The sequence below is a fragment of the Nerophis ophidion genome, linkage group LG28 (genome assembly GCF_033978795.1).
Source record: "Nerophis ophidion isolate RoL-2023_Sa linkage group LG28, RoL_Noph_v1.0, whole genome shotgun sequence".
Taxonomy (NCBI): Eukaryota; Metazoa; Chordata; class Actinopteri; order Syngnathiformes; family Syngnathidae; genus Nerophis; species Nerophis ophidion.
This window is the reverse complement of record NC_084638.1, coordinates 22,043,053-22,065,552: the sequence shown is the minus strand read 5'-3', so window position 1 is coordinate 22,065,552 and position 22,500 is coordinate 22,043,053. Positions and strand designations below refer to the sequence as shown.

Here is a 22,500-nt window from a genome sequence, read left to right as displayed (position 1 = left end):
GTATGCTGCCTGCAAATTTTGTAGATCAGACATCTCCATTGAACACGGTGGCCGAATGGATATACTCATTCATGAACGGATTACTTATATATGTATATATATACACATATATACATACATACATATATATATATATATATATATATATATATATATATATATGTATGTATATATATATATATATATATATATATATATATATATATATATATATATATAAATGTATATATATATATATATATATATATATATATATATACATATATATATATATATATATATATATATATATATATATATATATATATATATATACATATATATATATATACAATAAATACTTGAAAATATATAAACCCCCCCATCTCTCGAATTCGGAGGTCTCAAGGTTGGTAAGTATGCTTAGCAGACGTTCTGCCAGTTGCAAATTGAGCAAGTTCTTTGTGTCTTTGGCGAGTTTAGTTCCCTTTCTGTTACTTGGCAGTAATGTGGCATGTTCAATTTTGTCCAAAAAAAAAAAAAAACACCAGTGAAGACTGTTGCTTTTATTCCGTCACGTGACTTCTTCCTGGAAGTGAAAAGCAGTGGTGGTCGACCAAGCATACAAATTATTAGAAACTCAAGACTACGGCTGTTTGAGGTTTAAACACATTTGTGTTCAAACCTCAAAGCAAGCAGCGCACAAACTAAATCCAAAAGAGGCTTCCTTAAAAAAGCAGATATGAGCAAAATAAATCTAATTATGCAATGGAATAGATCCCTGTACTTTATGCAAAAATATATAATCTGTCGGTCGCGTTCCCAGACATATGGAACTACTGTGGCTTATATATATATATAGCCATTTTACGCGACAAAACAGATGAAAAGTTGGAAAAGCATGGAGGTCTACAACTTCTTTGTATGTGGCTGGGTCAAGGACATTCGTATCAAGACTCTCCCGGATAAATATGCATCGTTTTTGCTCGTATAAGGTTGCATTTCGCGTCTATTGCACGTGCCGTTTATAAGTAGGGTGATTTTAAATATGTCATTGTGTATGTGCTGAAAGATTAATTTATGATTGTTTATCAAAATATAACTACGGATGTCTACATTTTATACTTATGATGACTGATTCATTTATGATTGCTTATCAGAATATAACTATAGATGTCAACAGTATGTACAGTTGTGATCAAAATTATTCAACCCCCACACAATTTTGGTGTTTTAGCAAGTTTGACATTTATTCCGTATTTTGTTTATAGTCATATCAAATAAAGATGTGTCAAATAGACAAATGCAACTTAAATTGTAACACTGTATTTGACAAAATACCAAAAAAGTACATTTTTCTTAATATCTCATTGACAAAATTATTCAACCCACTAGTTACATGCATATTTAGTACTTAGTAGAACACCCTTTGGCAGTAATGACATCCTTCAAACGTGATACATAACCGGACACAAGCTTCTTGCAACCATCTACAGGTATTTTAGCCCATTTCTCTTGGGCAAAGGCCTCCAGTTCATTCATATTCTTGGGCTTGTGTGCTGCAACTGCCTTCTTCAAGTCCCACCACAGGTTTTCTATAGGATTTAGGTCTGGTGACTGTGAAGCCCACTCCAGAGTCTTCCAGCCCTTCTTCTGCAACCACTCTGATGTTGATTTGGAGGTATGCTTGGGATCGTTCTCCTGTTGGAAGGTCCAACGTCTCCCAAGCCTCAGCTTTGTCACTGACTTCATGACATTTGCGGCTAATATATCCTGGTAGGAAATAGAATTCATAATGCCTTGAACGTGCTGGAGATTCCCGGGACCTGAGGCAGGGAAACAGCCCCAGAGCATGATTGACCCCCCACCATGCTTAACAGTAGGCAAGGTGTTCTTCTCATTGTAAGCTTCATTTATTTTTCCTCCAGACATAACGTTGATTCATAGGCCCAAAAAGTTCCACTTTTGTCTCATCACTCCATAGAACATTTTCCCAAAACCTTTGGGGCTTGTCCAGATGATTTTTGGCATACTGGAGTCTATTTTCTTGTGCCTGGTAGTCAGAAGTGGGGTGCGCCTGGGAGTTCTGGCATGGAAGCCTTCATCTCGTGGTGCGGATGAAACCTGCGTTCCCCCCTCTGCAATGTCCTGTTGTAGTTCCTCAGCTGTTACCCGGGGGTTTTTCCCCACTGTACGCTACAAATACCGGACAGCAGTTGCACACAGCATCCTCTTTCTACCACGCCCAGGTAGTGTTTCAACTGTGCCTTTTGCTTTAAACTTGCGAATTATACTCCCAACTGTGTCTCTTGGAATGTGTAATGTCTTTGCTATTTTCTTATGTGCATATCCTTTCTTATGAAGAGAAAGTACCTCCTCTCTTGACTTTTTTGACCACTCCCTGGACTTCACCATATTGCAAATACACCATTGACCATCTACAAGAAGCTGAGCATCACAGTCTTTTTCAATCAGTTTAATTGTTCCTCGTTATGGTTCTAATCACATCTACAGGTGTTTTCAACACCTGATTGAAAATACCTTATTCAAATTCTGTTCTTAAGAGTTATGATCTTCAAGGGGTTGAATAGTTTTGTCAATGAGATATCAAGAGAAATGACACTGTTTGGTATGTTACAAAATATAATGTTGTGATTCAACTTGCATTATTCTATTTACCGTATTTTTCGGACAATAAGTCGCAGTTTGTAAAAAAAAAATACATACATACATATATATATATATATATATATATATATATATATATATATATATATTTTTTTTTTTTTTCAATCCCCTGATGCTGAGTGCCAAGCAGGGAGGCAATGGGTCCCATTTAGTTTTTCTTTTTACAGTCTTTGGTATGACTCGGCCGGGGTTTGAACTCCCAACCTACCGATCTCAGGGCGGACACTCTAACCACTTGGCCAAAAATGCCATTATTCCCACCTTTTAGGACAACAGAAAGGGAAACTGCTGCTGCTGATGTGTTTGTCCATTGACTTAAACGTGCAGATCCCTAAAACTGGCATTCGGTTCAATCTTTATCAGAAAGACCATTAGAAGTCTCTTACAGTACTATATCCTGTTAATACTAATATTTTAGCTTCTTTTTTAGTCATGCATTTTGCTTTTCTTTCTAATGATTATTATTTTTCATTTTATTTTATTTATACATTTGCCAAGAAAAAAGAGTTGTCTGCTTGAAATGGCCCACGAGCCACACTTTGGAAGCCCCTGCTTTGATGTCTCTGTTCAGGATTGAGCAGTGACATGACGTAAACTGCTAACAACCAAAATTCTACTTAGCTTTTTAGCTTCCCATCGCAAGCAAAAATTGTCATTTTAAGAGAGAATGAGCGTGTTTTGCAACTGAAAATAATGTATGTGTTACAACAGGAGGATTTTTTGGGCCGGTGGAGCGAAGCCAACCACTTTGGTACACTGCTCACACAAACCAATGCTCCTCATCCCACAAATGCATGTTCCTCAAAAATAGGTCACTATAAAATTGTGGTAAAAGCTTTCAAAAAGGTTTCATTTGCAATATAGCACTGTTAAAACATTGAAATAATCTACTTAATGGAATTGCTGCATGTACCGTAATTTCCGGACTATAAGCCACTACTTTTTTCCTACGCTTTGAACCCGGTATGGCTAATTTATGGATTTTTCTTTGCTAAAGGCTGTAATGCAAAGAGTTTAAAAAAAAAAAAAAAGCAAAAACACTGAACAATTGTTTGTTCTATGGAGCCATCTTTAGGACAGGTTCGCTCTTCTGTTTAGAGCTTCCAACCGGAAGTACTAGTGCCGTTCCATCTTCTAATCATCCATAGCGTTTCTACTCGAATGGATTCTTCATTCATCACTCCAAGCAACGTTTATAAGTTTTACAGTATAACTAATACAATTCAAACCTAATAAACCGTCTCATGAGTGATGTCTGTAGGAGTGTTTTCATGCATATCTGTAAGTGCTATCGTAGTATAATTAAGCTTACGTCTTTAGCCTTAGCTAATATGCTAAAATGTTTAAGAGTATTTGCGTTAGTATTACTAATGGTATTCTTTTTTATATTGTTTCAGTTTCGTAAATTTGCCAAAACGTCACCGTCACAAAGTATGTAAATAAACATTTACAATTTTTTTCTGTGTTAATAACTATTTTCCCAAAGTATATATCTGCGGGTAATAGTCATTTGCTGCTCATATACGGAAAATAGTTTTTCCCTTTTCAAATTTAGTGGCTGCGGCTTATATATCGGTGTGCTCTATAGTCCAGAATTTACGGTACATGTTAATGTTATTCTCTAATATCCGTAAAAATGTCCGTCCTCATATCTTGCTAATTTACTCAATTTTATTTAAGATTTCAGAGCAAAGGTCACATTTACAAACTAGACTGTTCCGCATGTCCCTTCAACCCAAGATTTCTTGGGAGATTCTCTGTGTACATGTGTGTTCAAACCTCAAACAGATGTTGATGGGATAGGTTATTCCTGGGGTTGAGCTCAAATATAAGCACATGGTTGACTCCTGCTTGTCTCCATCCATAGGTGTTAATACCTATAACATATTTAAAAGAAAATAAGAAAGATGTGAGAAGACTGGAAGACAGGTTTCTCGACATTTAAAGGTTCAAAACTCTCATCGAAGGTCCTTACAAAACACATTTTCAATGCAATGCTTATGAATGATAAGGAACAAAATGTTTGTTTTGTCTATGGAAACACAAAATATACACATTATAATAATTATCATACACAGCCAAACATTGGTTATGGGGGGGGTCTACCTTAGTACGGTATACGATTGTACTTCATCAATATCCAGCTGTAATATCCACTTCTTGCTGCTGATATCCAAACATGAGTAAACTGTGTGGATGTGCGGTTTTGAAGAATCCATTTCTCCCAAACTATCAGCATGTCTCTCCTTTCTTTCTTTGAGTAGTACTTAATCAATACCCAGTTTTGCATCCTGTTCCAGGAACCGCGATGGGCGAGCTACTTGGAAAATGTAAGCAACACGTTACTATAAATAAATGTAGCTCAGCTGGATGGGAAGATATCTCCAGAGAATTGTAGCAAGCTAATCTACAAACTAAACGGCAAAAGGAGCTTGCTCCATCAAAGCTACATTTACGGGCATTCATATCTATTGACCCACAATTTTAATGTAACTCCATCCATTCATCCATCCATCCATCTTCTTCCGCTTATCCGAGGTCCAGGGAAGCCAAAACTTTCCTCTCCCAAGCCATTTCGTCCAGCTCTTCCCGGGGGATCCCAAGGCATTCCCAGGCCAGCCAGGAGACATAGTCTTCCCGAAGTGTCCTGGGTCTACCCCATGGCCTCCTACCGGTTGGACGTGCCCTAAACACCTCCCTACGGAGGCGTTCGGGTGGCATCCTGACCATATGCCTGAACCACCTCATCTGGCTCCTCTCGATGTGGAGCAGCAGCCGCTTTACTTTGAGCCCCTCCCGGATGGCAGAGCTTCTCACCCTAAGTGAGAGCCCCGCCACCTGGCGAAGGAAACTAATTTTGGCCGCTTGTACCTGTGATCTTGTCCTTTTGTTCATAACCCAAAGCTCATGACCATAGGTGAGGATGGGAACATAGATCGACCAGTAAATTGAGAGCTTTGCCTTTCAGCTCAGCTCCTTCTTCACCACAACGGATCGAAACAGCGTCCGCATTACTGAAGACGCCGCACCGACCCGCCTGCCCATCTCATGATCCACTCTTCCCTTACTCGTGAACAAGACTCCTAGGTACTTGAACTCCTCCACTTGGGGCAGGGTCTCCTCCCCAACCCGGAGATGGCATTCCACCCTTTTCCGGGAAAGAACCATGGACTCGGACTTGGAGGTGTTGATTCTCATCCCAGTCGCTTCACACTCGGCTGCAAACCGAACCAGTGAGAGCTGAAGATCCTGGACAGATGAAGTCATCAGGACCACATAATCTGCAAAAAGCAGAGACCCAATCCTGCAGCCACCAAACCGGATCCCCTTAACGCCTTGACTGCGCCTAGAAATTCTGTCCATAGAAGTTATGAACAGAGTCAGTGACAAAGGGCAGCCTTGGCGGAGTCCAACCCTCACTGGAAACGTGTCCGACTTACTGCCGGCAATGCAGACCAAGCTCTGACGCTGATCTTGCAGGGAGCGGACCTCCACAATCAGACAGTTCGATACCCCATACTCTCTGAGCACTCCCCACAGGATTTCCCGAGGGACTTGGTCAAATGCCTTCTACAAGTCCACAAAGCACATGTAGACTGGTTGGGCAAAATCCTATGCACACTCAAGGACCCTGCCAAGGGTATAGAGCTGGTCCACAGCTCCACGACCAGGACGAAAACCACACCGTTCCTCCTGAATCCGAGGTTCGACTATCCGGCATAGCCTCCTCTCCAGTACAACTGAATAAACCTTACCGGGACGGCTGAGGAGTGTGATCCCACGATAGATGGAACACACCCTCCGGTTCCCCTTCTTAAAGAGAAGAACCACCACCCCGGTCTGCCAATCCAGAGGGACCGCCCCCGATGTCCACGCGATGCTGCAGAATCTTGTCAACACAGCATCCAGAGCCTTAAGGAACTCCAGGCGGATCTCATCCACACTCAGGGCCTTGCCACCGAAGAGCTTTTTAACTACCTCCGCAACTTCAGCCAAAGAAATAGAAGAGCCCACCACAGATTCCCCAGGCAGTGCTTCCTCATAGGAAGACGTGTTGGTGGGATTTAGGAGGTCTTTGAAGTATTCCCTCCACCGATCCACAACATCCGCAGTCGAGGTCAGCAGAACACCATCCCCACCATGGCTTTTCCATGGCTTCCCCGAAATCCTCCCATGTCCGAGTTTTTGCCTCCGCGACCGCTGAAGCCGCACACCGCTTGGCCTGTCGGTACCTGTCCGCTGCCTCCGGGAGTCCTATGAGCCAAAAGAACCCGATAGGACTCCTTCAGCTTGACGGCATCCCAACAAGTTCTAGGATTACCGCCACCACAGGCACCAACTACCTTGCAGCCACAGCTCCAATCAGCCGCCTCGACAATAGAAGTGCGGAACATGATCCACTCGGACTCAATGTCCAACACCTCCCTCGTGACATGTTCAAAGTTCTTCAAGAGGTGGGAATTGAAACTCTCCCTGACAGGAGACTGCGAGACGTTCCCAGCAGACCCCCCGAATATGTTTGGACTTTCCATGTCTGTCTGGCATCCTCCCCCACTATCACAGCCAACTCACCACCAGGGGGTGATCGGTAGAAAGCTCCGCCCCTCTCTTCACCCGAGTGTCCAAAACACAAATCCGATGACACAACTACAAAGTCGATCATGGAACTACGGCCTACGGTGTCCTGGTGCCAGGTGCACATATGGACACCCTTATGTTTGAACATGGTGTTTGTTATGGACATTCTGTGACAAACACAAAAGTCCAATAACAAAACACCACTCGGATTCAGAACCGGGCAGCCATTCTTCCCAATCAAGCCTCTCCAGGTTTCACTGTCATTGCCAACATGAGTGTTGAATTCCCCCAGTAGGACAAGGGAATCACCCGGGGAAACACTTTCCAGCACTCCCTCGAGTGTATCCAAAAAGGGTGGGTACTCTGAACTGCTGTTTGGTGCGTAAGCACAAACAACAGTCAGGACCCGTCCCCCCCACCCGAAGGCAGAGGGAAGCTACCCTCTCGTCCACTGGGTTGAACTCCAACGTGCAGGCTTTGAGCCGGGGGGGCAAAATGAATGAGCCAGCCCGTTGCCTCTCACTGCCTGCAACGTCAGAGTGGAAAAGAGTCCATCTCCTCTCGAGAGAACTGGTTCCAGAGCCCTTGCTGTGCGTCGAAGTGAGTTTGATTATATCCAGCCGGAACTTCTCCACCTCGCGCACTAGCTCATGCTTCTTCCCCCCCAGCGAGGTGACGTTCCACGTCCCAAAGAGCTAGCATATGTAGCCAAGGATCGGACCGCCAAGTGTCCTGCCTTCGGCAGCCGCCCAACTCACAATGCACCCTCACACTGTCTCAGTTAATGTAACTGAGAGTGTATAAATTACTATTACCTATTTGTCATTTAGGTGTTACTACCTCTATGGGACCCCTCACCCCACTGTATGTAATTATATAGTTTGCCTTTTCTTAGGACCACCCCTATAATGTTAGTCATTTTCTCTACCTACATTAAAAAAAATCAGCATCTATCTATATGTTAACAAAAAAAATGACTTAAGTGTTGTTTGGGAAACAGTAAGTAATGGTTATGTGAAGTAAAACTTTTCATGAACTCACCTTAATGTGTGTTCCTAAATGTGTGTTCCACCTCTTAGATGAAGAGAGGAATTATGATTTTGGTTTACAGAGTAAACAACCAAAAACCAAGGTTTTGGGCATTGCTTTCTCTAAACATATACAATTTTCTTGACAGGCATTATTGTGGGTTTCCTGCATGTCGTCTTCATCACTAAAGAAAAATCTAATACGAGGGACAAAATTCCTTCGCCATTTTTAAGTGGGGTTTTTTTGTGATGGTCAGATTGAAGCATGTCTCTGTCTCTGACTCCCTCATTGTCATGTTATATGAGTGTATCCCTGTTATGATTTTGCTTCCTGGTTTTATTTTGCCTCTCATTGGCCAGTCTATAAAGTTTCCCCCTAACATTGGCCAATTGTGACACATCATACGAACACCAACCAATCATCATCGTTTTTCTCCGTATGCATGGATGTTCTCATTCTACCAGGTCGGTGTATTTTCGTCACAAATTTTCATTGGCCTAGATTTGCAGTCCATTTTCTCTCTTTGTTGCTTGTAGCTTTGATGTAAGATACCTCACTACATGGGTTAAAAATAGCTTAACTACAGGAAAATCTACTCGTGAAAAAAGTAGCTAAAGTACTGGCAAGCTGCTGGGAAATGTAGTCAAGTTACATAGCTTAGCTACATGAAGCTTGCTACTGCCCATCACTGTCCAAAACCTGACACAGACCTTGTAAACAAAAAATAAATGCAACAATAATAATAAATGCAACACTTTTGTTTTTTCTCTTATCTTTAATGAACTGAACTCTAATATCTCAAACTGTTTCTTTGAACAGGAAAACAGCTATCCGATACTGTTGCCAAATCTGTCTAAATCTGTTAGTGACCACTTCTTCTTTGTCAATAATGCTTCTCCCTCATAAGTGTGGCAGATTATGCTGACTGGACAGCATGGAAGCGCATTACAACATGTGCACTTTTTTCACACAGTACAATGCCAACGATGTTGCAAGTGTAGAGGGACTGCAGGAATGTCCACCAGAGCTGTTGGCCGTTAATCAAATATTATTTACCCCACCATTAGTCGTTTTTCAAGGTGTTTCACAGAATATTGCAGTACCTTTGACTGGCCTCACAACCAGACACTAAATCTAACCACACTAGCTGAAGACCTTCAAGTCCAGCATCTTTACTTCCAGGATCTTCTGAGACCTGCCACCCGGACACCTGCTGCAATAGTCGGTTTACATAACCAAATTTAGGCCAAAGCTGTCAGGAGAAACCATTTGAACTCCTCAAACATCTCAGAGCAGGATTGTTCCACTAATCAGCGTTCTTCTAATCAGTGTTTAAACCAAAGTCCCTGCAACTCATTAGTGCCTATCGTTTTTCTTTCTAGTATGTTGTTATAGAAAGACACAAGAAATAAGAAATAAACAAATTATCTCCGCATACTGCATTAGCAGCTGAGATTTTGAAGACAAAGATTTGTAAAGTGCGTTCAGCCAAACAGCCCTCATGAGTTCCCCAGGATGTTTTGAAAGTCTCACCTCGTTGCTAAGAAGCAAATTACGGTAGTTCCTATTGAACTTAACTTTATTTACCCAGGTAGATTTGGGTGAAAACAAAGGGGTATTTCATTTACCAGGGTACATTGAAAAGTTACTGCAGTGCAAAAAGATAGGAAAACAAGCTGGACGTACGTAATACGGGTCCCTAGCTGAAAAAATATATCAGTCTAAAACACGTTCATACCTACCATTGTGTTCCGTTTAAGTAAAATCACTTGATCAAGCATAGTGCAGCCACATTACAAAATAATAAAAGTACATATGATTAGTGCTGATATCATATCAGTTCAAGATCAAAATTGGCCAACTACAAATGGGCAATGTTGGCGTTAACACTCTTTTTATGTCTTTTTACGCACTGAAATCAGTCAGGACGCGCATTTCCAGATGTCCGCATGGATTTTTTTTTTATGTGACCGACCCTGCCTGCCAAAACTCCAGTTTGATTGTTTTTTTTTTATCGACTATCGCGTTCCACCGGTGTTTTGTTTTGATTATATTTGCCTGTGTTGTGCCAAAATGTGATTGCCTGCCAAAAATGTATCTCCTTTGCAGGAGCGCACACCGCTCGCTAAACCTGCATTGCTTGGCTTCTTCGTCTGTCCATAGCGGATTACTAGGTGTAAGACAAACACTTTATCTTCTTGGTTATTGTAACGTACATGTTTGACATTATTTAAGACTTTACCGTGTCAGGAAAATGACAGTTTGCCTTTTCTGTGGTATTAATGATATTTAAAGGACTGTTGTCAGTCCGATGTTGATGTGATAAAACCTCTTTCTTGTTTGAAAGATACATACAATTGTAACTGTTGTTTTTTCGTGCACATAATAAATATTTATAAAGTGTTTGGATGTATTAATTTAGGTAAAATTTTAATTAAATGTAAAATTGCTTGACAAACAGTGATTCAACGTAATATTTTGATATTGACACATCGCATATTTACACACGCATATTTTACTAGAATACCCTTATGAGCATTACATATACCAAAATCAAGTACCTATTGTACTTGTTGACATACCCTTTACAAAGCGAACATCTATTCAAACGACCACTTTGTTGCAGCCAAAAATGGATTTCAAGTAATATTTTGATACTGACACATCTTATCTCTGCATATTTTACAAGAATACCCTTATGAGCAGTACATATTACATATATCAAAATCAAGTATCTGCTGTACTGTTTACTTGTTGAAATACCCTTTAAATAAATTTTTGGCAGCAGCAAAGTGGTCGTTTGGGTAGATATTTGCTCTAAAAAGGGTATTTCAACAAGTAAACAGTACAGTAGGTACTTGATTTTGATATATGTGAAGCCCATAAGGGTATTCTAGTAAAATATGCAGAGAGGAAATGTGTCAGTGGCCCTCGTCAGCCAGAGAACTTTGCTTTTGGGGCGACAGCGGTAAAGTTTAGATCCATGAAGGAAAGAAGAAAGTTAATTAATGTTTATAACTGAATAAACTTACATATGCATAAAAATGTGTTTTCTTTTAAATTATTTTTATAATGACTTAAGTAACGTTTATGTCTATATTGTTTTTCCAAAACAATATAGACTGTGAGATATAACAGGATAATGCATACATTTATTTATTTTCAAAACGGTTACAAAAAAGTGGAACATCAAAAACTTACAGTGGAACCACATTTTTATGACTTCATGGGGTCCCTGGAACCCCATTTTGAAAATTGTATCGGAAGAGTAATAAGTTGTATCGCTACACTCCTAATTAGGGATGTAACGATATGAACATTGCATATCATGCTTATCGTGATCAAAACCATCACAATTATCATTAAAAACACATTGTTAGAAGAGCCACTATTTTGCATGTTTGTGGTTCTTCACTTTACTGATAGTATTTTAGTATTAGTATTTTATCGGTTTTAATGGCTTAACTTTTGTTGTTTTGGTTTGTATTGTATTGTAGCAATTTAAGATGTATTTAAACGAAAAGTGTGTAACAAATAAAGTATTTAATTATTTTTGACAGGCGTTGTGGCGTCCTACTCTGTTCGGCGGTCCTTGAACGCACCGTCAAAACACCTTTGTGTTGTATTCTTCTGAGTATGGAGGGATCACTTTGTGCTAAGAGAGCACAGCTTGTAGGTTCAATGTGCACAATTAAATTCTTAATTGCTCAGACAGTGACATATTATAAAGGTTTAGATTGGGGTATGTTGTTTTTTAATGTATTTTTCCCCCATGTTAGCATTTAAGGTAGCAAACAGGGGACAGTTAGTCTGTGAGTTTATGAAAGTGCAGTGATCAGTCACGGTGTTTCGATCATTTTAAATTAAAACGGTAAAACTATCTATCCGTTTCTTACCACTTCTAATTAAATAAAAAAAACAACTACCAATAATAACTGACTAACTAACTAAAATAACTAACATTATTCACTGGTAACTAAAAACAAAACAATGAAGATGAACCTTGTGTAACAACAACCAGAAAAGACAAAGTTTCAAATAATCACTGAAGACCCACAATGAATGATGTTGATTCATATGATAAGAGGAAGACACAGAGAGAGACAGAGAGTATTTACCCAAGAGGAAGAGGAATTCTATTAACAGGAAGCCACCTCTGTAGATCCTGACCATTGGCCAAAAGTCAGCAATTGGAAACATGACAGCTCCTAAAAAACAAAAATTAATGTATGACTTGAAAGATGAAGAAACAAATACAAATGTTTTTACTAGTGGTACATCAATGTTTGCTTCTGCATCAAACTGTTCGATAGTACAGTGGTCTCGGTTTGATACTGCTATAAATCAAAGAATCTGCAAGTTTATATTAACTTGATCAACAATTTGATAAAAATCTGCACTTGACTATTACGTCTTTGACTACATTGCCAGGACAGTAAAAAGTAAAAAAAACTGTACATCACAGAAAAACAATAACAGTGTGCAACAAAATGAAGATTGGCATTAAAATCATGTCATGGTACAAAAAATATCCACCAAAAATATTGTATGTTTTGTGTATGTGTGTATTTGTATTTATTTGTTGCAAAATAAATTGTTTCGGTGCCAACACAACTTTTTCTACAATGCTTTGGCTGTGTTTTGGCTCTATACAGAACTAGGGAGCTACCAATAAAACTACGGTACACCAATTTGATGCTTCTCTCTTCAGTGGAAAAGTCCAACTCCTCTCAAGAAATTCCATAATTTCATCAAGTAAAGGGTAGCCCGACTACGTGTGAACCTCTTAACCTCTTCCTTCCCTACCAAACAGGTGAACTTCCAAGGCACCTGCCCTGGACTGTCGACACACATTGCACCCTTATGCTTGATTTATAATCCTCATTGCTTTCAAACTGAACAGCTTCATGTATCGGAAATTAGTGATTTTGGTGTTCTTTGTAGATATTGGTAATTTGTGTCAAAACATACAATCTTGTCAATAAGTTCCAAGTGTGTTACACTTCTCTTAACCTGGGGTCCGCATCCTTAAAACTCAAATACAAATTAAAAAAGGAATAAATACGAGTATTAGAGTATCGTTTTTATATATGCAGGGTTTTTCCTGCATTCAAAATTGCGTGGCGGCTGCCCCCAGCCAGAGCGATTTATATCGCTCAACACAGCATAAAGCTACGGCTGTGTTGATTGAGCGATTGAAGTCCCTCTGCAGCAGCAACGTATTTCTGGAGAGGCGGAGCCGACGTTCCAACGGCGGGGAGGGACACGCTGCAGCCCTGCCCAAGATGGTGGCAAGGAGGCGAAGAATGCGGCTGACGCGATATAATTCAGGTGCGTGGATCGCGCACCGGCAGACAATTAACATTTCTCCTTACGCTGCATAAAAGGGGAGAAGGAGGAGAGATCGCGGCAGAAGGAGTTGGAGAGCCTACAGCAGAACGTGAAGAGCGAGAGCAACAAAGAGCGAAACACGAGCGCCGAAGACAGCAACGACGCGGCCGGCTGAAAGCGAGCAGGAGAGAAGGAGCTGAAAAGCGACCCGATCTGAAGAGAAAGCGTATTTGAAAAAAATAAAAGAGTCAAACCTGCTCAAAGCAAAATGTCCTTCCTTGGTGGTCAGTGGAACCCGAGCGACGACGGCTTAAGTCGTTCACAGTATTTTATCTGCAGTTGCGGCGTTGCGCCACTATAGAAGCGCTATATCGACAGCAGTGCACCGGAAAGACCTGTAGCAACTACCGAAAAAGAAACGGATCGAATAGTGTTTTTTTCTGCTACTTGGTGCAAAACGTTGACCGCCGTAACAAGCGGATTTCTGCCGTACGGAGCATAATACGGAGGGATCACTGGACTCCTACAGAACACTCCAGACTGTGCTGTGATCATTTTGTCTCTGGTAAGTGAACACAGCTTGTAGTGTTAGCTGTGTTTCCAACCTTTTCTGACTAATTATAGTAGATCGGTTGATTGAAGAATTTATTAGAAGTTTACATAGGATCAAGTAGAGTTTCATGACGGTACATAATGACTGGTACAAGGTCAACTAAAAGGAGTTACCCCGAGAAAGCATTACAAGCATGTCATGTTTATTTTAAAAAAGGTTTGCTCCATGTCAGAGTAACTTTTATGTTTTTACCATTGCAGATATGGCAGGCAAAATCAGCCACTACTTTAAAAAGCGATCTTGCGAGAAGAATAGTCAAAAGTCCAGGTGAAAAAGAGCAAATAAATTAACATAACAGGCAGTTAAAATGTAATAATTCATGGTGGTGACAACATGTGGAAATGTTTCTCCACAGAGCACATGGAGGCTGCTTCAGAATCATCGATGAGTGTCTCAAGCAAAAGTGGCCCCACCACACAAGCTATGAGCCCATCATTCTCGTATGCAAGCGCTTAGGCCACAGGTGTCAAACAAATGATCTGGCCCGCGACATCATTTTATCTGGCCCGCAAACGCCTGGAAATGACAAGGGTCAATTAAGTACTTAATATTTTTTCACTAAATGTAACAGATTTTCTTCATTGTGACAGAAAATATATTTGTTCTGCTTGAAATTGCATGCCTTTTCAAACTTTAACAGTATGCATCATCGCAACAAATATCACAGTATATTATACTTTCCATACATTTTTTGTCTAAATAAAAATAAATACTTAAATATCTGCTTGACTTAAGATTTTACAGCAAACCACACATCAAATGAAAGAAAATGACAATACAATTTGCTGTGTTCTTTACAGCATATTACTGTGAATTTTAAAAAGAACTAACATTTTTGGGCGTGCAAATTCTGGCGCAAGGTCAGGATTGTACCACCTATGCCTCAAGTTGAGCCAGGAAATACACTGATATGAGACAATCCTGACATAACATAACACATTATACTACAGGATAGCTAAGTGTATTGAGATGAACGTTTGCGTGTTTGTGTGAGGTAACAATAGTCCGAATAGGGGTTTCTTAAATATTGTGAAGTCTGATGAATGTGAGAGGAAAAAGGCTGTAAGGATTCAAATAGTCATACCTTCTCCCGACACTAAAAAGACAACTACAGTGAACAGTAGGCCATTATGCAGTTTAAAAGTGTGTGTGTAATACCTGTAATGACAACGGTGACCATTAAGACGAGGTACACTCCACAGTAAAGTCCAACTCGAAAGGTGGTCCAAGCAGGAGCCGGCTGAAAGAAGAGAGAAATGCTTTAACAAACATTTTAACGTAGCAGTAGAGTGGAAAAACAAATTGTCTAACACGCTTAATTGTGTGTTATTGTATCCATTTAACCATATCCAAATCGTATTTACAATCAAACACAGTTTAAACATATCAAAATGCCACAAACAGTCAGCCATTTTAAATATTCCGCTTTGAATACCTCCTCATCAGTCATCCTGGAAATACGCAAAAATTGGAAAGAGATGTGCTGTTTTTCATTCACAATCTTTATGTAAGACAAGAACACTTATGTTTGGCTTTACCCATGCATTCAAAGTCCTAAATAAATAAATACATAAAAAGTCTGCTAACAATGTAGTCAATGGGGGCTCTCTATTTTGCCAACAAAACCATCTAAATAACCATCCAAAACCTGCCAACAATACTCTTTATACATGTCGTGACCTGAATATTAACCAAAAAACACTCATCTGGATAACAGGAGGATTTAGCCTTGAATCTAAAAGTTGTTCATCTGTGACATTCAATTCATATACAGAGATGGAGACAAACACACACAACCAAAGACAGTATCCGCAGAAAGACTTTCCCTTGTTAACCATTTGTGTGCATCATGATTATTTCTTCATATAAACAGGAAGACATCCTATTACAGTGAGAGCAGACATTGTACAGTAGGATATTGTTTTATTATGTTGTAGTTTGTCTACCTTGTTTAGTACTTAGCAACACTGTTACATGATGCTTAGTGTTTCACTTAAACTGGATTTGTTTAGCACAGCTTTTAAAACTTGGAGATCATCCTCCTTATATTCAGATTAAAAAATATAAGCTTTTTGATCATCATTTTTCCCAAAGTAATCGTTGTTGGCTCTTACAAAATATGCAGAATTAGAATTTTTATTGATGGGTAAGGGATCTGTGGTTACTCCTCTATGTCATTATCTCTGAAAAAGGCTCAGGAATCTCTGTGAGACTGACACTATTTTGATCATATCTATTTACTCGCAAACTTTGGAAGTCTTTAGGTGTCATAATCCGATATATGTTATACAATATAGAGGCAACTTGTTTTTCCACTCTATCGGTCCTTTAAATCGTAAGTGTCCACAGGGAGTCCACAAAGTAATCACAGCGCTTCACTTTTTCCACATTTTATGTTACAGCCTAATTCCAAAATGGAATACATTCCTTTTTGTCCTCAGAATTCTACATACAATACCTCATAATGACAATGTGAAAAAGTTATCTTAAAAGCTTTTTGCAAATTAATCAAAAATAAAGAACGAGGAAGCAAGTATTCACAGCGTTTGCCATGAAGCTCCAAAGGGAGATCAGATGCATTCTGTTTCAACTGATTATCCCTGGGATGTCCAGCTCAGGTGAATTCAGTTGATTTGACATTTTGGTAAGCCTTGTTATTGACATTCCTGCTGTTGTGTGTGATTCCTGTACATGCCTCCATGTTGTCAGTTGCAAAACATTCCCTCATATGTTCGACTGTGTTCAACCTTACAATGTATCGATACACTTTTTTATCTGAAAGCCTGGCATTTTACCAAGACTGTGCACAGGACTAACCGCAACATGCGTCTCTGTGAGGGACTGACCTGTGCAGCTCCTAAAGGGGGTACCCTCAGCCTCTTCATGGCTTTCTGCCTGTCACCTCCTTCTAACTCTGTTGTGACCAACGCCTAAAGGGGAGCAAAAATGGTTACATGCAGGTGACAACCATAACAAAAAAGTAGCCTAGTTTTAAATATTTACTCTCATACTGAAGATTGTTAACTCTATTGAGCAATACAACTGTAATCTGTTCAGTTAAGTGTTGTCTATACTGAGCTTACATGCAATAAACTGCAATTATTCAACATGGCTTCTGTTTATCCACCTGTTGCAATCCAAATGATTTGCTGATCTATAATTCATTTTGTCTTAATGGTAGAGAGATTTAGCCTTTTTCCTGCTGTCCAGCAATGTTTCACCATAAATTCAGGACTATGAATATTTTTTGTGACCAACAAGTCTGTGCTCCAATCACTCATCACAAAAAAATAAGACTTGTAGAAATTATTGGAAAATCAGTTGAGCCATGACATTTTGTCCTTCACAAGTGTATGTAAACTTTTGACCATGACTGTATATGTATTTTCTTTTTTTTATTAGTTTTTGAAAATTAAGAATCGGTTTAGAATCGGGGTGAAAATAATTGTGGTATGGACGTGAATCAATTTTTTGCGCACTCCTAATGATAACTTGTAATAGGTTTACCTCAGTCTCAGAAATAAGCTGTGTGATTTTCTTGCAGGTGTAGAATGGCGCCACTTCCACATGGGCAACTCTCCAGTGGGCTCCCCGAGATGTGTCCAAAATCTTATCATGCTTCTTCAAGATCTTTCTGAACCCTGTGAAATTTAAGTTCTACAACAAAGACAAGCACCGTAAGACAAAGTGATTAATGCATATTACAAGCAAGCAGACAAACATTTAAGTGCAACACCAACATATCAGACTGCGCGTGTTCTTGAACATAAAATAAACACAAATACGGTATTTTGCGATTGGAAAATACCAAGGGGGAAATAATGGCTTCATCTTCCGCTGATTTTTTGTTTATCATCTTTTGAAGATATAAAGAATACATGATTTTACATGAGGTTTACTTCAACAGTGTAAAACAAAAAAAAATGTACGATATTTGTATTTGTACACGTTTGAGGACCACAGGAAGGAACGAAGAGCTGTCAAAAAACTGCAGGCTGAAATGGGAGCTAACTGTCTTAATTTTGACAGCATTTTTTAATTTCCTTTCAGAGTCATAGTCATTTAACTACGCGGGGGACGATACACTTAACTCAACGAGACGAGACAACACACAATATTTGTTTTTTCTCTAAAAAAGAAAAATCCTGTTTTAATATCGCAAGATATAAACATATATATTTATATACAAATACATATATACACATACATATATATATATATATATATATATATATATATATATATATATACATACACATACTTATACCGTATTTTTCGGACTATAAGTCGCATTTTTTTTTTGTAGTTTGGCCGGCGGTGAGACTTGGTCAAACTATAACAATTTTTTTTTTTTTTTTTGGACTGGACTGTGGATAAGACTGCGACTTATAGTCCGAAAAATACGGTACATATATATACATATATATACATATACATACATATGTACATATACATATATATACATGTACACATATACATATATATACATGTACACATATACATATATATACATGTACACATATACATATATATACATGTACACATATACATATATATATATATATATATATATATATATATATATATATATATATATATATATATATATATATATATATATATATATATATATATATATATATATATATATATATATATATTGCAGCTGAGATAGGCACCAGCACACCCCCGCGACCCCCAAAAAGGGACAAGCGGTAGACAATGGATTGATGGATATATATATATACATACATTCATATTAATATATACATACATATATATACATATATACATACATATACAATGTGTACATTTATATTTATTTGTATATACATGTAAAATATACATATATATGTATATACACACATATATATACATATAAATATATACACACACATATATATATATATATACTCTATATATGTTTATAGTATGTATACATATACAGTACATATAAATATATACACATATATACAGAGTGGGTTTTGCACCTGGTAGTTCTGCAACAAGATCAGACTGAGGTAGAACTCAGAGAAGGCTAGTTGAAGGTCCTTAATGTTTCTGTGTTTGCATCGTTCTTGCTGTGATAGGGTAAACACCGTTTTCCTCCTCCGCAGGCCATTCCCATTTGTTGCAATCTCTCTCTGAGCATCAAGTGATGACTGCAATTCATTCTGCAGCGTGGCAAACCGCCGCTGAGCCTCGGCCAGCTTTTCTGCAAGACACATGAGAACAAGCAGGAAGCATATTTTTAGGCAATAACATTTTCTCTGGAAGATTTAGCGTGCTTATCTGACTAAGAGGTTGAGCTAACAGGAAATGGTATTACCTGAGTAAAATGTGTTAATCTTGGCCAGTTCTTTTTCACACGTCTGGAAGAACTTCTCCTCAAACTTTGCATAGTATCTTTTAACGGTGTCCTCGTCTGTGACTACACAAAAAACATTCCAAATTAGCCAGCCTTTACAACTGGCAAAATAATAATACAACTGTGCCTCAAAAATGACAGTTTTGTAATTTACAGCATAGGGGTGGGTGATATGGCTGAAAACTGTATCAAATGTAACTTCCTCTGATTATAATAGCTATTGAGGCAGAGAGGAAATCAAATCAAATCAAATCAAATCAAATCAAATCAAATTGATTTATAAAGCACATTTAAAATGTACCATAGGGGTAGCCAAAGTGCTGTACAAAGGCGGGGTTAAAAGATAATACGAGAACCGAGCAAACAACACAACACAAACAGAAAATGATAAAAAAATAAAAAAATAAAACATAAAAACAGGTTCACAGCAGGTGTATAATGGGGCGCCATTGCAGGATGGATATCACTCAGTGTTAAAAGCCAAGGAATAAAAGTATGTTTTTAAAAGAGATTTAAAAGCAGGAAGAGAGGAGGCTTGTCCAACACTCAGAAGTAGGTCGTTCCACGGCTTGGGAGCAGCAGCGGCGAAAGCTCTGTCACCTCTAAGCTTCAGCCTTGTGTCAGGGACCGTAGGTAGCAGCTAGCTGATCGGCTGATATTAGGGATCGGGTGGGGCAGTAAGGCTGAAGGAGGTCGGAGAGATATGTTGGCGCGAGATTGTTTAGACATTTAAAAACAAATAGGTGTTTAAAATTGATTCGATAACGCACAGGGAGCCAGTGAAGGGACGCTAATATAGGAGTGATGTGCTCACATCTGCGGGTCTGTGTTAGCAGACGAGCAGCAGAGTTCTGCACGAGCTGCAGGCGGACGAGGGAGGCCTTGCTAATGCTTACATACAGGGCATTGCAGTAGTCCAAACGATTAGAGGATGATCTCCAACACAAGCAAGAAAAACACTCAAACAATGTAAACAAAATTGTAAAATCACATTGAACACTTAACAATAAGCTCCTAAAATGAAGGTGCAAAAATAAGGAATATGTAAGAAAATGTTAGAAAATAGTGCAAAGTGTGAAAAAGAAAAAAACATATTGAACAAATTTGTTGTTATTCCAGACAATAAGCCACTACAGCTGTGCGGCTAATTTATTGAATTTCCTTTGCTGACAGCCATAATGCAAATTGTTTTCAATTACCCCACGCAATGACACTGAAATGGAGTTGCGATTAGTGCTATGGCGCCATCTTTTGGACGAGTTCACTCACTGCTGTTGGGTGAATGTGAATTAATGCTGTTTAAAGCGTTGAACCGGAAGTAAAAGTGCCGTTCCGTCTTTTAATCGTCTTCTACTCGTATAGATTCTTCATTCATCACTCCAAGCGACTTTTGTAAGTTTTTCAATATAACTAAAACAATCTATCCTTACTTAACCGCCACACGTGTGATATCTGTAGGAGTGTTTTCATGCATAGTTGTACATACTATCGTAATGTAATGAAGCTAGCGTCATTAGCATTAGTTAATATGCTACAGTATTATTAACTTACAATGTCATTATTTTTGTATTGTTTCAGTTTCACAAATTCTTCAGTAAATTCCCCAAAACGTCACTGTGGTGTGGAGTTATTGAGTCTGTTTAGCTGATTGGAGAGCTAGCTTGCGCAACTAGTGGGTCCATGACGATGACTTCTGTTTTGTTTGATCAGTCGTTTCACAGACACCGTTTGGAAACAAATAAGGTATGTAAATAAACATTTACAGAATATTTCTGTGTAAATAACTAATTTCACAAAATCAGGGGCCCAATTTTAGCCGCGGCACCATGGCATTTGGTGCCGTCCTTTATTTAACTGCTAACTTTGTTAGTGTTCCAATAAATGTTTTGTCATCTCATCAAATTGAACGCTGGTTGAGTTGTCGGTGAGGCACAAAGATTGTGTGTTAGATATAAGGTATCACTCCTCTTTATTTTTGTTGGACAAACCGTTGTTGTTGAAGAACAAAGCTTGTTTATTTGACTTTATCTTCATTAGACAAACTGCCTTGTCTTTTATATTGATATCAAAAAGTAAACACCATATATTTCTTACATTTCTTTTTTTTTTCCATTCCATCCATCCATCTTCTTCTGCTTATCCAAGGACGGGTCAGCAGCCTAAGCAGGGAAGCCCACACTTTCCTCTCCCCAGCCACTTCGTCCAGCTCTTCCCGGGGGATCCCGAGGAAGGTTCCCAGGCCAGCTGTGAGACATAGTCTTCCCAACGTGTCCTGCGTCTTCCCCGTGGCCTCCTACCGGTCAAAAGTGCCTTAAACACCTCCCTAGGGAGGCGTTCGGGTGGCATCCTGACCGAACCACCTCATTTGGCTGCTCTCGATGTGGAGAAGCAGCGGCTTTACTTAAAGCTCCTCCCGGATGGCAGAGCTTCTCACCCTATCTCTAAGGGAGAGCCCCGCCAGCCGGCGGAGGAAACTCATTTTGGCCGCTTGTACCCGTGATCTTGTCCTTTTGGTCATAACCCAAAGCTCATGAACATAGGTGAGGATGGGAATGTAGACCGAACGGTAAATTGAGAGATTTGTCTCCGGCTCAGCTCCTTCTTCACCACAACGGATAGATACAGCGTGCGCATTACTGAAGACGCCGCACCGATCCGCCTGTCGTTCTCACGATCCACTCTTTCCTCACTCGTGAACAAGACTCCAAGGTACTTTAACTCCTCTACTTGGGACAGGGTCTCCTCCCCGACCCGAGGACGGAACTCCACCCTCGACCGGGCGAGAACCATGGAGATGCTGATTGTCATCCCAGTCACTTCACACTCGACTCAGAACAGATCCAGTGAGAGCTGAAGATCCTGGCCAGATGAAGCCACCAGAGCCACATCATCTGCAAAAAGCAGAGACCTAATC

The 22,500-nt window shown here is 39.4% G+C and overlaps 1 protein-coding gene across 1 annotated transcript in view; it reads right to left on the bottom strand.

Annotated features, from left to right (window-relative positions):
• The window catches only part of LOC133545382 (xenotropic and polytropic retrovirus receptor 1 homolog), a 68,248-nt gene that overhangs the window by 33,957 nt on the left and 11,791 nt on the right, over window positions 1-22,500 (bottom strand). Inside the window, exons 3-9 of the mRNA XM_061890888.1 lie at window positions 19,548-19,649; window positions 19,210-19,433; window positions 17,726-17,875; window positions 17,065-17,148; window positions 15,377-15,458; window positions 12,393-12,482; window positions 4,447-4,544 (exon numbers count right to left, since the gene is read on the bottom strand). Of these exons, the coding sequence (XP_061746872.1) occupies window positions 4,447-4,544; window positions 12,393-12,482; window positions 15,377-15,458; window positions 17,065-17,148; window positions 17,726-17,875; window positions 19,210-19,433; window positions 19,548-19,649 (830 nt within the window). The remainder of the gene's footprint in view (window positions 1-4,446; window positions 4,545-12,392; window positions 12,483-15,376; window positions 15,459-17,064; window positions 17,149-17,725; window positions 17,876-19,209; window positions 19,434-19,547; window positions 19,650-22,500) is intronic.